The 13,134-nt window shown below is 41.3% G+C and overlaps 1 protein-coding gene across 1 annotated transcript; it reads left to right on the top strand.

The window, feature by feature from the left end:
• Nucleotides 1-625: 625 nt before the first annotated feature.
• slc67a1 (solute carrier family 67 member 1) lies at nucleotides 626-11,787 on the top strand. Its single transcript, XM_080729733.1, has 10 exons — nucleotides 626-891; nucleotides 3,081-3,178; nucleotides 3,305-3,450; nucleotides 4,558-4,690; nucleotides 5,044-5,156; nucleotides 5,747-5,872; nucleotides 6,520-6,620; nucleotides 7,163-7,264; nucleotides 8,005-8,125; nucleotides 11,202-11,787. Exons 1-10 carry the CDS (start codon nucleotides 769-771, stop codon nucleotides 11,381-11,383), a joined length of 1,245 nt encoding a protein of 414 aa, XP_080585859.1. The 5' UTR covers nucleotides 626-768; the 3' UTR covers nucleotides 11,384-11,787.
• Nucleotides 11,788-13,134: the final 1,347 nt, after the last annotated feature.

Here is a 13,134-nt window from a genome sequence, read left to right as displayed (position 1 = left end):
CCATTCATGACAGATGTTAAACCAAAGGAAAAGGCAAAATAATAGCCTTCATATTCTTGAACAAATATGTATTTCACAGTTCTTGATAACCACAGAAATAATTTAAATTCTGATAATCAGTGAAACAATTTAAATTCTGCACAGTGAGTCTGTCATAAAACTTTTGAAATGTTTCAAAGGCAGAATAATATGATTTTTTTTATATACCGTAATATAATATTTTTTCAAACCTTTTTTCATATCAAGGACCATTATTTAAGCCACGGACCACCTTTTGATGAGATTTAGCCTCTCATGCATGCCCCAAACTTCGCCTAATTATGTATGTTTAACAATGTATCTCTTGAGAGTTTCATTTTACACTCTCAAGAGTTAAAGATAGCTATAAGGGTCCATTTGGACTTTAATACCAGCTCTCCGTCATTTAGCTGGGGACCACCTGGAACCCCCTCAAGGACCACTGGTGGTCCAAGGACCACTGGTTGAAAACCACTGTTGGTGAGTGGTTGCCTATGACAACCAAAGGAGGGCCAATCAGAGGGCATCCTTTCAGGCTATGGATCCTCTGGACTTTACCATTGGTAACGCCCCCTTATTAAACAGTATCAAAGTGCACAGTGGACTAGGATGTGAAAGTTCACCTGACCAAGGAATGCCTGCTTCATTGTTTGGAAACACCTAAAACGAGTTGGATCTCGTCCACACGCGTAGGGCGAACTTGAAGTTTCTCATATCGTCTCGGTCAGCTCGGCTGTGAGGGAAATAAATATGTCCGGGAAAGCAGCAGCTCCGCAGAGCAGCGAGTCCAGTCGCAGCAGAGTGATTTACGCCACTTATGTGATCGCCACCCTGGATGTGACATGGATGTTCCTGCAGATGTCTGTGACTCCTGTAAGTGTGACCATCAACCAACCGCTCATGTCAAATAACACCTGTTTTTAAGGTTTTTTTTTAGCCTAGAAACTTGTTAATAGGCTAATACTCACCTCACATTTTACACTGTATTGTATGTGCTTCTTCTGTTTATTTTAAAAAGAAAATGCGTTTATTCTTATGTTTCTGCTTTTATAATTGATGGTATCCTAAAGTGGTTCCTGTGTAAATAAGCAGAAGAGAAAAGCTTACTATAGGATCTCCCTTTAGTTGACCTTGTACCAGTGATTTGTACTGTCATGAAACTGTACTTTTTCCTATGCAAACTTCTAATACATTCTTCAATCAATCAATCAATCAATCAATCCATCAAACCGTTTGGAACCTCACAGTGGGGGCACTTTTTTTGACAGCTGTGTCACTGCCAAATTCAAAACAAGGACCACCAGCCAACATCTGTCAGTTGGAAACGAGTCATTTTTTTATACGTAAATAGCTGGGCAAAAATACAATAACATATAGTAGGCAACTATTCGCTTTAATAATAGTCTCCAATTGTCTATAACTTAAACCTCTGGACCAGATGTTCAAGCTCAGATACACACGATGCAGGTAGGCCTACAGTGCACAGTCTGCACACACAACTTACAAGCAACTGAAGCAAGCAAACAAGCAAACAAACAAACAAAAGACTATCTGACATGGTTTCCAGACGTTTTAGCCTGGAGTGTTCCATGCCCCATCAGCAAACAATATAGCCTGTTAATGTCTTGACTCTTGAGTGACCTCCAAAATGTGTGCCTTAGGATTTTGTGACAACCACAAAATGATTGCGATAGGGCCTACGTTTTATTGCATTATTATTTAGGCTTCTATACAACAAGTTATGAATGATTATTTTTAGGGTTTACTATGTCAGGATCAGGACTGGATAGTTTGTGCACACTCTGTTCCAAATAACCAGGAACATTACATGACTGTCATTTCCTGTCATGTGAACCATGGCCACAGAGGGAAATTGTAAAAAACGAATCTGTACCACTTTCAACCTGATGTGCCTATTTTAACACACACACACACACACACGCACGCATGCACGCACACATACGTACCTGACTTGTCCAAAGGTTAAACTAGACACACACTTACACAGTAATAAGTATGATATAATATGAACATTGCGAGAGACTGGACAAGAATAGTGTTTTTTGACTGATAATAATATTAGCCCTTGGGTAAGGGAACGTTCACAGTGGAATACTAGTGGGCAGGGCACTTAAACAAAGTGGGCTCTGAGGAAAACTGTGCACTAATACAGATGACACAGGTCTGGAGAAGACTGGGCAATAAAACGAGATGGGCACTGGAGATGACTGGGCACTCAAATCTAATACGCTTGACCTCTTGGTTCACTAACATCTCAATGGCACTAAAATCAAAACTACAGATCTCTCAGAACAAACTGTTAGCGCCGGGGCACCAATGGCCTGTCAGTGGTGAAAGCACATACCACATGGGGTCTAATGGATTCCCGAGCCCGACTGCCTTTGCTTTGTGTCATTCCCCGTCTCTCCCGTCTCGTTTCCTGTCACATTGTACTGTGCTATCCAAATAAATGTAGCCAGACCAAATAGGCCTCAGCCGCCTCACCCTCAGGACTCAACTTCTTTAATGGTAGGAGAGACCTACCAAAACCCTTTAAAGATATCGACTCCCTACCCAAACTCAACACTAAACTAAAAGGAGGGCTGACCTCAAAACTCCTTACTCCTTTAACTCCTCCTTTAACTCCTTGGCTGTAGCATCCTCTGCCCCCACCCTTCCTTTCTCTTCAAATATACCTGTTGATTCTACTGAGTTTTCTGCCAATACTGTATTCTGTTGTATTGTATGGGATGTAGGACTGTATATGTACAGTATTACTGAGGAATTGAGTTGAACAATGGGAACAAGCCCCCTGGGGCTCTTTGTGTTATCCTTTTATCATAACCCTTGACTCTACTACATAATACTGTTAACAAACCTGTTAATAAAGTATTCAATAATACATCTAACCTAATTAAGTTTGGGGGCACCGGATGTGGTTGTGTAATTACAGTGTATCCGTTCCAGTGTCAGAATGACAGTAAATGACGGATTAGAAGATAGACTATACTATAAGCATGGTAGTTCATCTCGTTGATCAATTCCTCTCTTTCTTTTAACAGTATTTGGCCAAGCGACTTGGCTTTGATACTCTGTGGTTTGGTTATTTGCAAACCTTGGTTGGTGTAATTCAACTGCTTGGGGGTCCAATCTTTGGAAGGTGAGTAAAGTTTGGTTGTTATTTTTACTGATGATGACCATGACCCTCACCCCAACCTTAACCCTCTTATACGTGCGCGTGTGTGTGCGTTTGGAAAAATCAGTATTTTTATTTTGTGTTTTGCAGATTTGCAGACATCTTTGGGGCACGGGCAGCATTGTCGCTATCCTATGCTGCATCCACTGTGTTTTTTGTGTTACTAGTAATAGCAGAGAGTCCTGCCATGCTATTCATCCAAAAACTTCCTGCAATCTTCATGCATGGTTTACCTGGTAAGTGTCATTTAACCAACTATCTGTAAATGCATGGTGCATCTGTGTGTTTGTACCTGTCTTTTATGCCCATATATGGAAGTCTCTCACACACAGAGTGTGAACGCCGTCAATAAATCTATGAGGCACCAAATTGTACTGTAGCCTATCCAGTTGCATGCACCATCTGTCCAGTTTACATACCGGTCCGGCGCCACCTGTCCGGTTACATACCAACTGCCCGGTGAACCAAATATCACTGGTCCAAGTATAAGACACCACCTTTCCAGTTACAAAAGTATTCAGTTACAAAACACCAACTATACAGTTACAGACACCACCTGTGCCGTTTCACGACACCACCTATTCAGTTGGACAGTGCAACATACCCAGTTGAATAGCACAAGATACCCAATTGACTAGAGCTGTGCCTGTGAGTCATTAGGTGACAATTAATTGTCACTCAAATAATTATGATTAACGAATGAATTGTGTTTTTGTCGTTGTCGTTTTGTTTGGCTTGTAGGCTTTGAAGTTGCACATGGCAGATATGACACATAACCTAAATATACAAAGAAATGACTGACATAATTATTTGACAACTTCATGCTTAAAAATTGTAAAAATAAATTGTAAAATAAATATAAGAAATAGGCAAACATTTTGAAAATAGCCGATCTACAAGCTCACAGCGCTCAACTTTTCTGGGACCCATTTGAATGACCACCTGTGGGTCCCGGGACCCATTACATTGAAAACCTAGTAACATCACTGAACATTGATAGTGGAAATAGTCGATCTACAAGCTCATAGATCTGCTATTTCCACTATTTTTGAAAATCTTTGAAAATATCTGAATATAATAATTATGACAGCCCTACAATTGACCAAACTTCTGTTTCTGTGACGCACGCAGAAGCGTGCCTCAGAATTCCCTTTTTTATGCCCAGAGCCGGAGAAGGCGTTTACCTTTCTACAGTATGTTTATTATCATGATGATGATGATGATGATGATGGTGGTGGTGGTGGTGGTGATTTTTCTCTACCGACATGAAGTTTGATTGTAATTGTTGGATACTCATATTGTACAATAGCCTAAATACTCTCTCCCCGTTCCACTTGTTCCAGGTGCTCAGATGATAGTAGCAGACCTCACAGAGCCAGCAAACCGGGCAAACGCGTTGGCCAAAATTGGTCTGTGTTTTGGCATTGGTATGATCTCTGGCGCCACATTAGGTGGTACTCTAACCACACATTATGGGTGAGTATTGGACAAGTTCAATATTTTGGTTGTGTTCATGTATTTTTGCTAAAGCCTCACTCTATTCCATTGCTGAATTACTGAATGACTAAATTATTTTAATTTTTAAAAACTAGAAAATGTGCCCGGTAGATCACAGACTTTGTCAAGGTGGCATTTTATCTATTATGTGTTGCAATCTCCTTTTGGCCAAAGGCGTTGTTACATTCTGTCCAGAAAGATTAAAATCCTTTTAGTTTGTCTTCACGTTTATGCTCCCTCTAGTTTTTTTTGACAAAATGGACCTGCCCTTTTTTATATGACTGATCTTTTTTTCCCATCTTGTCTTTGTAATTTTGATTTAACTTTCCCAGGGAGAAGTTTTCTGCAAGTGTTGGTGCTGTTGGGAGTCTCGTCAATTTAATGCTGGTTCTAAATTTGATCCCAAAAAGCACAAAATCACAAGCTCAACAGAACAGCTCAGAGAGTAAGGCACCGTTTTGGCTGCTACAGCAAACATGGCCATGGGTTTCAGGAATAACAAAAATGCTTACAGTAACTCTCAGGGGATTGGATTGGACTTCTCACTGTCCTTTACAAAAAGCATATTGTCGTTGTCGGGTGGAAACCTTGTATGTCCAAAACCGTTTGTTTTGTATTTATAATTTTTAAAATGATTTAAACTAGTGAAAACAGCCGATCTACAAGCACACAACGCCTCACATCGCGAGGCGTTGTGTGCTTGTAGATCAGCTGTTTTCACTACTTTTGTGCGATGGCCTTGTATGATGGAGCAGTGCTTTACTTTGCGAAAAAACATACAAATTTGAAACTTGGAGATACAGGGTTTCTGCCCGACAGTGACAATATACAGTACTTTATCTCTAGGCTTAGTGGTGAGAGAGTGACAATTGCTAAATTGTATTTTGTTGTCCAATAGATGGATTTGTGACAAATAATTGTGAGCCTTGTTTTTCAAACCCCATACCGTCTTAGTAAGTTCCACATTTCTTGCTAAAAACAACAACAAAAACCTACAGTTGGTTAAATGTTGTCTCTTAATTTTGTTCTTGGCAGATAAATCGACTGCAGGAGATAAAAATGCCAAGTCAGTATTCAATCTGGGGGAAATCACAAGACTAATGAAGTATCCTGGTGTGGCGAGAACATTCACTGTGAAGACAATCTCAGGCCTTCCATCAGGTGAGTTTTACAGTGAAGTCTTTACTGTAAATTATATTTAACTAACGCTTGAAAATGTTCAGGTTTCCAAACACAAGAGTGAATAATAATTATGTTTTGCAAGTGGTTTTCTTATGAATTAATATAGCAAACTATTAATTGATAGAATAGAATACAACTGTAGTTCCAGGTTTCCAGAAGTGGCAAACCTGTTTCCTGTTCTGGTTCAGTTGCCCGCAGCTTTGTTTGATTGGTTCTGCAGCAGATTTGAACTGGAAATGCATGTGAAGATGTCATACTGTATGTGTTCAAATCTAGCCAATCACATTAAGCTATGAGAAAATGAAACAAGTATGCCACCTTCTGGAAACTTGGGACTACAGTTATGCATGGAGCCTTGCATGTGTAATGTTCTGGTCAGGTTGCTGCTATTGTGCCTGAAAAACAAATATGTGGACATTCCGTCTTCCTTTTTCATCCACACACTATGATACTTATTAATAGTTTTGAACTAGTACAGAAACATATATCTCAGCCAGACTCGGCCACGCCTCCAAATACCTGTATGTGTGTCTCAAAGAATAGAAGGCAAAGAACTACTGTAAGAATTCCTGATATAACTGTAAAATAAAAAGGCATAAACATACTTCCGGTATCTCTCTTCTTAGGGATCTTTCAAGTCATGTTCTCCATAATTGCAATAAACGTCTTTGAACTGGAATCTCAACAGAATGGATATTTGATGGCCTACTTTGGCATGTTACAAATGGTAAGTGGAACAATATTTTTTTTTGGTATTTAAAATAAAATAAAAACGTTCTAAAAATTAAGACATTACTCAATTATAAATGGGGCCTTTTTCAGCGGACGTCTAAGACACTTTGGAAGCCCAATTCACACACACACACACACACACACACACACACACACACACACACACACACACACACACACACACACACACACACACACACACACACACACACACACACACACACACACACCACTTTATTTACTGTATGTCCATACAAAGGAAATTGCAAGTACATAAATATATATAAATACTGTACACACACAACACACATCTAATGTAGAAGTAGGATCCTTGCAAAGGCACCTGAGTATCTGCTATGACTTTTGCTTATAATTTATTACCTGTGTGGCGTGTGTGCCTGATCTACAGCCTGATCTACGAGCTTGTGAGCTTGTAGATCTGCTATTCTTGGTAAGGAGTTTTGGTGGTCTTAATAAGTATAGAGGGCTTAAGTGGTTCCACTGAAGTGATATTGAGACATGTGTTTATGTGTTCAGTTCATTCAGGGAGGAGTGGTTGGTCGTCTTACAAGCAGATACTCTGAGTGGTCACTGCTGCTGTTCTCCATCGGCCTCTCATCTATGGTGGGACTGGCACAGGTATATCTCTGCACACACGCACGCACGCACACACACACACAATCATATTATGTCCTCTGTTTTGAAAGGCACTATATTATTATTTATTACTACTTTCAAGGGGAACACACACTGGACGCGGGCGGCTGCGCAGCGGCGTGTCACAGTATTGACGTGCGTGAAGTGCCGCGCGGTAACACCAACTGGATGCGGTGCACTGCCACGCGACGCATCCATTTCCCCTGGTGGGGAGAACATTTTCATTGCACGGCAATGCGTGAAAAATAGAACAGTGGCGTATCGGCGCGGCAGGCAAGGCGCCTGCACGTGTCTGATGCCACCAGTGTGGGTTAGTTAATTGAAAATACATGGGGGGCGTATGTTTTGACGCGCAGCGTATGTTTTGACACGCCCCGCGTCTGCGCCGCCTGCGCCTCCGGTGTGTGTTTCCCTTTAGACAAACATTTTGATACACTATATTGTATGTAATCTATTAATCTAAGATTCTAAAAGCCTGTCCATACTGTGGACTGTGGACTTCCGACTTTCCGACGTGCAGATTTCCGAACTCTAATTCGGTGTAATGCTTTTCAGAAGTCGCGAGTGACGTCATTTTGTTGTCGAACCGGACCCTTTCCGACGAAAGGTTCGGTTTTCGGAGAGACTATGGACAGGCCTTAAGAGGTTAATGACAGAAATCAGAGTGGGTTCAGCGTTGTATAATCCTAAATGTATTGCTCTTCATCTCTCCCTCCTGGCAGGCCTTTACACAAAATGTCTTCCAGTTCTGCTTCATAGCCGTACCCATGATGTTGTCTCTCATTATATTCAACGTGGTCACTGACAGCATGCTCACCAAGCATGTTCCTCCTTCTGATACTGGTAAGATACACGTTTAAACCACTAAAGGGTGTTTCTGCACCCTGTATAGAAGCGAAGCATCTTTCTCTTCACTGTGTTATTGGATAGAAAAGGTTTCATTACCCAGATGAGGGGTCACATTGATAAGCTATTATTGAAACGAGAAGCAACCTGGATCTATACACTCTAGGGATAACAGTTAACCGTTACCGTTTAACCGCTATTAATAAATTGGTTACCGGTAACCAGCTGTTTTGGGCATTATTTACTGCCCAAAACCCACCGACCACAAGGTAATGAAACAACAACGAGTCTAGGAAATACGATAACAGAGGTCCATAAATGTCCTGAAAGTCGAGCCCCCATTTGTTAGAAACGGCCCTTGGAACAAAACTAAGCTGTGTAAGGTTGCTTCCATGCTTCCTTCAATGCATGAGGAGTGATCGGGCCGCTCCTTATCACCCGACAGGTGGGGTTTCCCCGATAGACGTAGTGCGTGGAAGGAACACGCTATTCCTTGTCTTGACAGATTATCTGTCAAAGGTCGCCAACATTAAGAAATATTGTTTATTCATAAGCTTGTCCATCAGGCTTTCATTGACGTTAATACATTCCATTGAACTTCCGGCTCCAGTTTGCCTGCCAGTGCATATATGGTGCATGATATGGTGTAGAATGTGTCCTTTCAGTATTTTCATAGCCTTGCAACAACAGATGAAGCTCACACTAACCTTACCTTTTTAAAGACATCTGAGCCAGGCTGGCTTGCCATTGCCATGGTGCTGCAATGGCAGAAAAGGTTTTGTTTAACCGATAGCCAGCCATAAGCCAGCCATCCCAACTCCACAATTCTCGCACACTCAGCATTAGGCAGGTGGGCTGAGTGAGAATCAAATGTAGTTATTTCAGAGTACCCTGCCTGGCTTTAGATGGAGCAAGATCCTTCTCTATCCACACGGTGCCTAGTGCCACCATACAGGCAGCAGAGACACTCTACAAAACAATGAAGTCTAGATGTCTGGCCAAAAAGAACAAAAGAAAAATGTAGTTCTGGGCCAACCACACAGTCTGACCCACATACTGTACAGGATAAGGATATATGTATACTGTATGTACTGTATGTAACCCATGTATACTGGGTAATATGGTATCATTAACACTTTCCAAGCCACGGGGAGCCCCTTAATATTAAAACCGTACTATATCGGACTTCCTAGGGGGGGGGGGGTCTCAGCCGCTCGTCTTTTCCCGTACTTTCCCGTATTTACCGAAATAAATGATTTTCATCCGAAAATCGGCGATCGTCTAACCTTCCCTAGTCACCACTTGTGCATCGATAGCTCATGGCTGGTCTGACATGAAGCAGAAGTGATGTCATGGCCCTTTCCTTCTCCAAGGCACCTTCCCCCATTCGGTTACTGTCTGTACACGAGTGCTTCTACTGCAGCCGTGCTGGGGGCTATGCTAGCGAAACTTTTCAGTTCTACTCTTGAGTCACACGTGGATTATTTGAGGGGACATTTACGTGAACGGATCGCGCACGCGAAACGCACGGGGACATGATGCGTCAGCCGAATCTCCCACTCTAAGCCAATGCAGATTGAGTTTTTCATTGGGAACTGGGGTGAGTATACAACGGGGGATCGCGGTATGGTAATGGGGGATGAAGACCACGTGATATAGCGCTGGATGTCTGGTAAAATGAATGCGGTTCAGATCATAATATAATAATAGAAATTTCACGGCTAATCTACCAACAACCATTCTATTTCGGACGGCAAAGAGTTAACAGTGTAAAATCACAGTGCTAATCTATACCGTTTGAGAACCGTTGTCAGCTGGCAAAGCTGAAGAAAATGATTGAGGTGGACATTCTGCCTGGCATTGTTGGGGGGGAAACGGGCTAACCCATTGCAGGGCTTTGTCATTTTGTTCTCGGGATGAGAATCGATGCATCTAAGTAAGGTTATTGTATGTTACTGTGGGCTGTGATAAACACAACACTATCTGTTTTCTTCTGGAGAGAAGGATCTATTCATATAGACTGGATTCGTTTAGCTGTCAATGTCCACTGTCAGCTACATTTCCAATTGCAAAATTGCATTGGGGCATCTTGAGGAGGGAGAGGTTTTATGAACGAACCTATGGCTGACATATTGGTCGGATCGGCAGTAGAGGCAGGCGGCCTCTAGATGTGAGCTAGCCTCTAGATGTGAGCTAGCCTTGTGTTACCAGACACGAATCAGCCGGTGCCCTCCAGAGGACGAATTTTATACGGCCCGCGGCTTAATTCCTAAATTGTATTATAAACGGCCCGCCAGCAATGTCAAACAAGAATATTTTATAGTATAGTTTGTTAGGATTCTTTGTTCCCTGTTGTCTCATTCTGAAGGGGTCAAAGAAAGGCTATTTTATTGTATTTTTTTACTTTGTACGTCTGGTTTGGTAATGTGAAATAAGGAGTTATGTGTGTTTTGTTCAGAGCACACACACCTGACAAAAGACCATTGATATTATTAAATATTGTTGACGATAGTAAAATAAAATAATTTAAATGCGAAAATTTGAAAGTAAAGTAAATATTCTTGAAGCATTCATATATTTCTTGAAACTTTCATATATTCTAGATACATTGCACATTCAGTGAATTATTCCAAACTTTTTTTTGTTAAAATTTAGATTTTTATGGCATACTCCTCATGAAGTCCATATTTCAAAATATTACAATATTACATGAGACCACTCAAAACAAGAATTTATATTAAATAAATGTCAACCTTCTGAATTCAGAGTTGCTTGAAGTCCAGTGGGAAGTTTCCGAAGTCAGTTATGATTTGGGGTGCTATGGCATCTGCAATGCTTTTTTTTTTTTACAAAATATTCACATTTTCTGAGATTGATCTGTATGTGACTTTGTTATGGTCCGAAGATACATTATGTGAGGAGATGTTGCCGGCCCTTGGGTGTTTTAAGTATTATATTTTCTAATGTGGCCCCCTTTAAAAAGAGTTTTGACAACCCCTAGTTTATACATAAAATGTAGTGTTGAAACGATTTGTGTAATGAATTGTGTAAACTGGTTTCTCCCTGCACACAGGAACCATGTTGGGGTTGTGCGCCTCTGAGCAGTCTCTGCTTCGCACCGTTGGACCAACCATCGGTGGCTTCCTGTTCGAAAACTACGGCTTTTCCTCCTTCGGTTTCATCCAGTTTGCTCTGAACACAACGGTGTTCTCCTACCTCTTTCTACGCGGATTCAAAGAGGAACACAAGGAATGACACACACAGGTAGGGTTGCAAAATTCTGGGAATGCGAAAAAGAAAAAAAAGGATTCCGAGGCCTCGCTGACCTCTCCTTGGCCATCAGATAAGGATGCCTCATTTATCGAGGTTAACTAGAATGACATTATAGTTGACTCATTTAACAATAAACTACAAAAACATTCCCTAAATTCTCCCCCCCAGGCCGCCATTTCCTAAGACCGTGTTTCTCAACCTATTTTCTGCATGGGCACATGCATGGGCACATTCTTGGGACTTTTCATGTCCCAAGAATCCATGGGTACACCAACATAATACAGGGGTGTAAATATTGTCACTGTCGGGAAGAAACCTTGTATCTCCAAGTTTCAAATTTGTACGTTTCTTCGCAAAGTAAAGCCCTGCTTCAGCATACAAGGCTGTCGCGCAACAGTAGTGAAAACAGCAGATCTACAAGCACACAACGCCTCGCACCGCGAGGCGTTGTGTGCTTGTAGATCGGCTGTTTTCACTAGTTTAAATCATTTTTAAAATGATAAATACAATACTGGCTTTCAAGCAGTTTCAAGGGGCACACTTGAACCTTCTCAGGGGCACACCAAAGCTCCCCAGGCACAGTGGTTGAGAAACACTGTCCTAAGATGATTGTGAAGATGAGGCATGAGTCCCATTCACAATCAGCATCTTCACCATGCACAGCACGTGTTGAGGATGTTTCGGTGTCAGGCTCAAAGAGTCAAGTTTTTGCCTACATGGCCAATTTGTTTTAACTGTATCATTGGTCAGTCTGATGCGTGCCATTGGTATGAGTGTCCCCAAACAGGATCCAGAACATACATTTGTTTAGGTATGTAACAGTAGACACTACACTGCTACTAAAGTTGTAATAATGCAGTAGCTTCCCAGTGGCAAGGGTTTAATGTGTAGTACCTCTGCTTTGTCACCAGATGGGGCACTTTCTTAACATTCCGTAGCATGTCTGAAGTGAGACATACTATTTAGTATGCACTCAAAGGCATGCTGAAAATACGTACTGATACGTTTTTTTGTAAATTAGTATGTGATTAATGTGATTTCTATCAAAATTGTGTACATTCCCAAAATCCGAGTTTTAGTTCCCTTCGCACAATTTTCTGTGAAGGGAATTCCCTTCACAGAAGAGTTTTCAGATGCTTTGCAACCCTACCTTCACCAAGGTCCGAATGCACACACAGCATTCATCACTATTTAGTCTTATTCTGTTATTTTTATAATGTTATGTTCCATTGTACTCAAACTGTATTTTCTAAAGAGAATTTTAAAAAGATCATCATTTAGATTTTTGTACCTCCAATGGACTTGTACTGTATATCGTCACTGTCATTTTTTGGGATAAATCAGGGCTATTGAACACCCTTTACCTAGTGTGTGAGTGTTGGTTAAAATAATATTTAACCAATGAAAAGTAGTAAAAAGCCCTTCAGTCAAAACCTCCTTACTCCACTTGAGCTCATCTTCCCGAAAATGAACATTTTGGAGTTAGGAGGTTTTGGCCCGACAGCAGAGATATAGTCATCATTAGGATCTATTTTGTCAGATGCGTTTCACAGTTCTACCGCTTCTACCACAGCCATTGTTGCAATATTTCTGCGCTCTTTCTCCAAAAGAGCACTTGCATTAATCCACCACCTCTCAACTCTCCTGGAAAAGTCCAGAGGGAGCTACTGGACACAGTAGGCATAGTTGCAAAAGACTGCTCCAGCTTCTGCTTCTTGCTGTTGTTAACTAGC

Source organism: Nannobrachium achirus (assembly GCF_963921795.1).
Source record: "Nannobrachium achirus genome assembly, chromosome: 7".
In the NCBI taxonomy this organism is placed as follows: domain Eukaryota; kingdom Metazoa; phylum Chordata; class Actinopteri; order Myctophiformes; family Myctophidae; genus Nannobrachium; species Nannobrachium achirus.
The sequence above is the reverse complement of the archived record's forward strand: the minus strand, read 5'-3'. Positions and strand labels throughout refer to the sequence as shown.

Bases quoted from the DNA above. Each gene is read 5' to 3' on its own strand.
- slc67a1 (XM_080729733.1), top strand. From the start codon at position 769: ATGTCCGGGAAAGCAGCAGCTCCGCAGAGCAGCGAGTCCAGTCGCAGC. The intron at 892-3,080 runs GTAAGTGTGACC...TTCTTTTAACAG, and splicing joins TGCAGATGTCTGTGACTCCT to TATTTGGCCAAGCGACTTGG. The intron at 3,179-3,304 runs GTGAGTAAAGTT...TGTGTTTTGCAG, and splicing joins GGGGGTCCAATCTTTGGAAG to ATTTGCAGACATCTTTGGGG.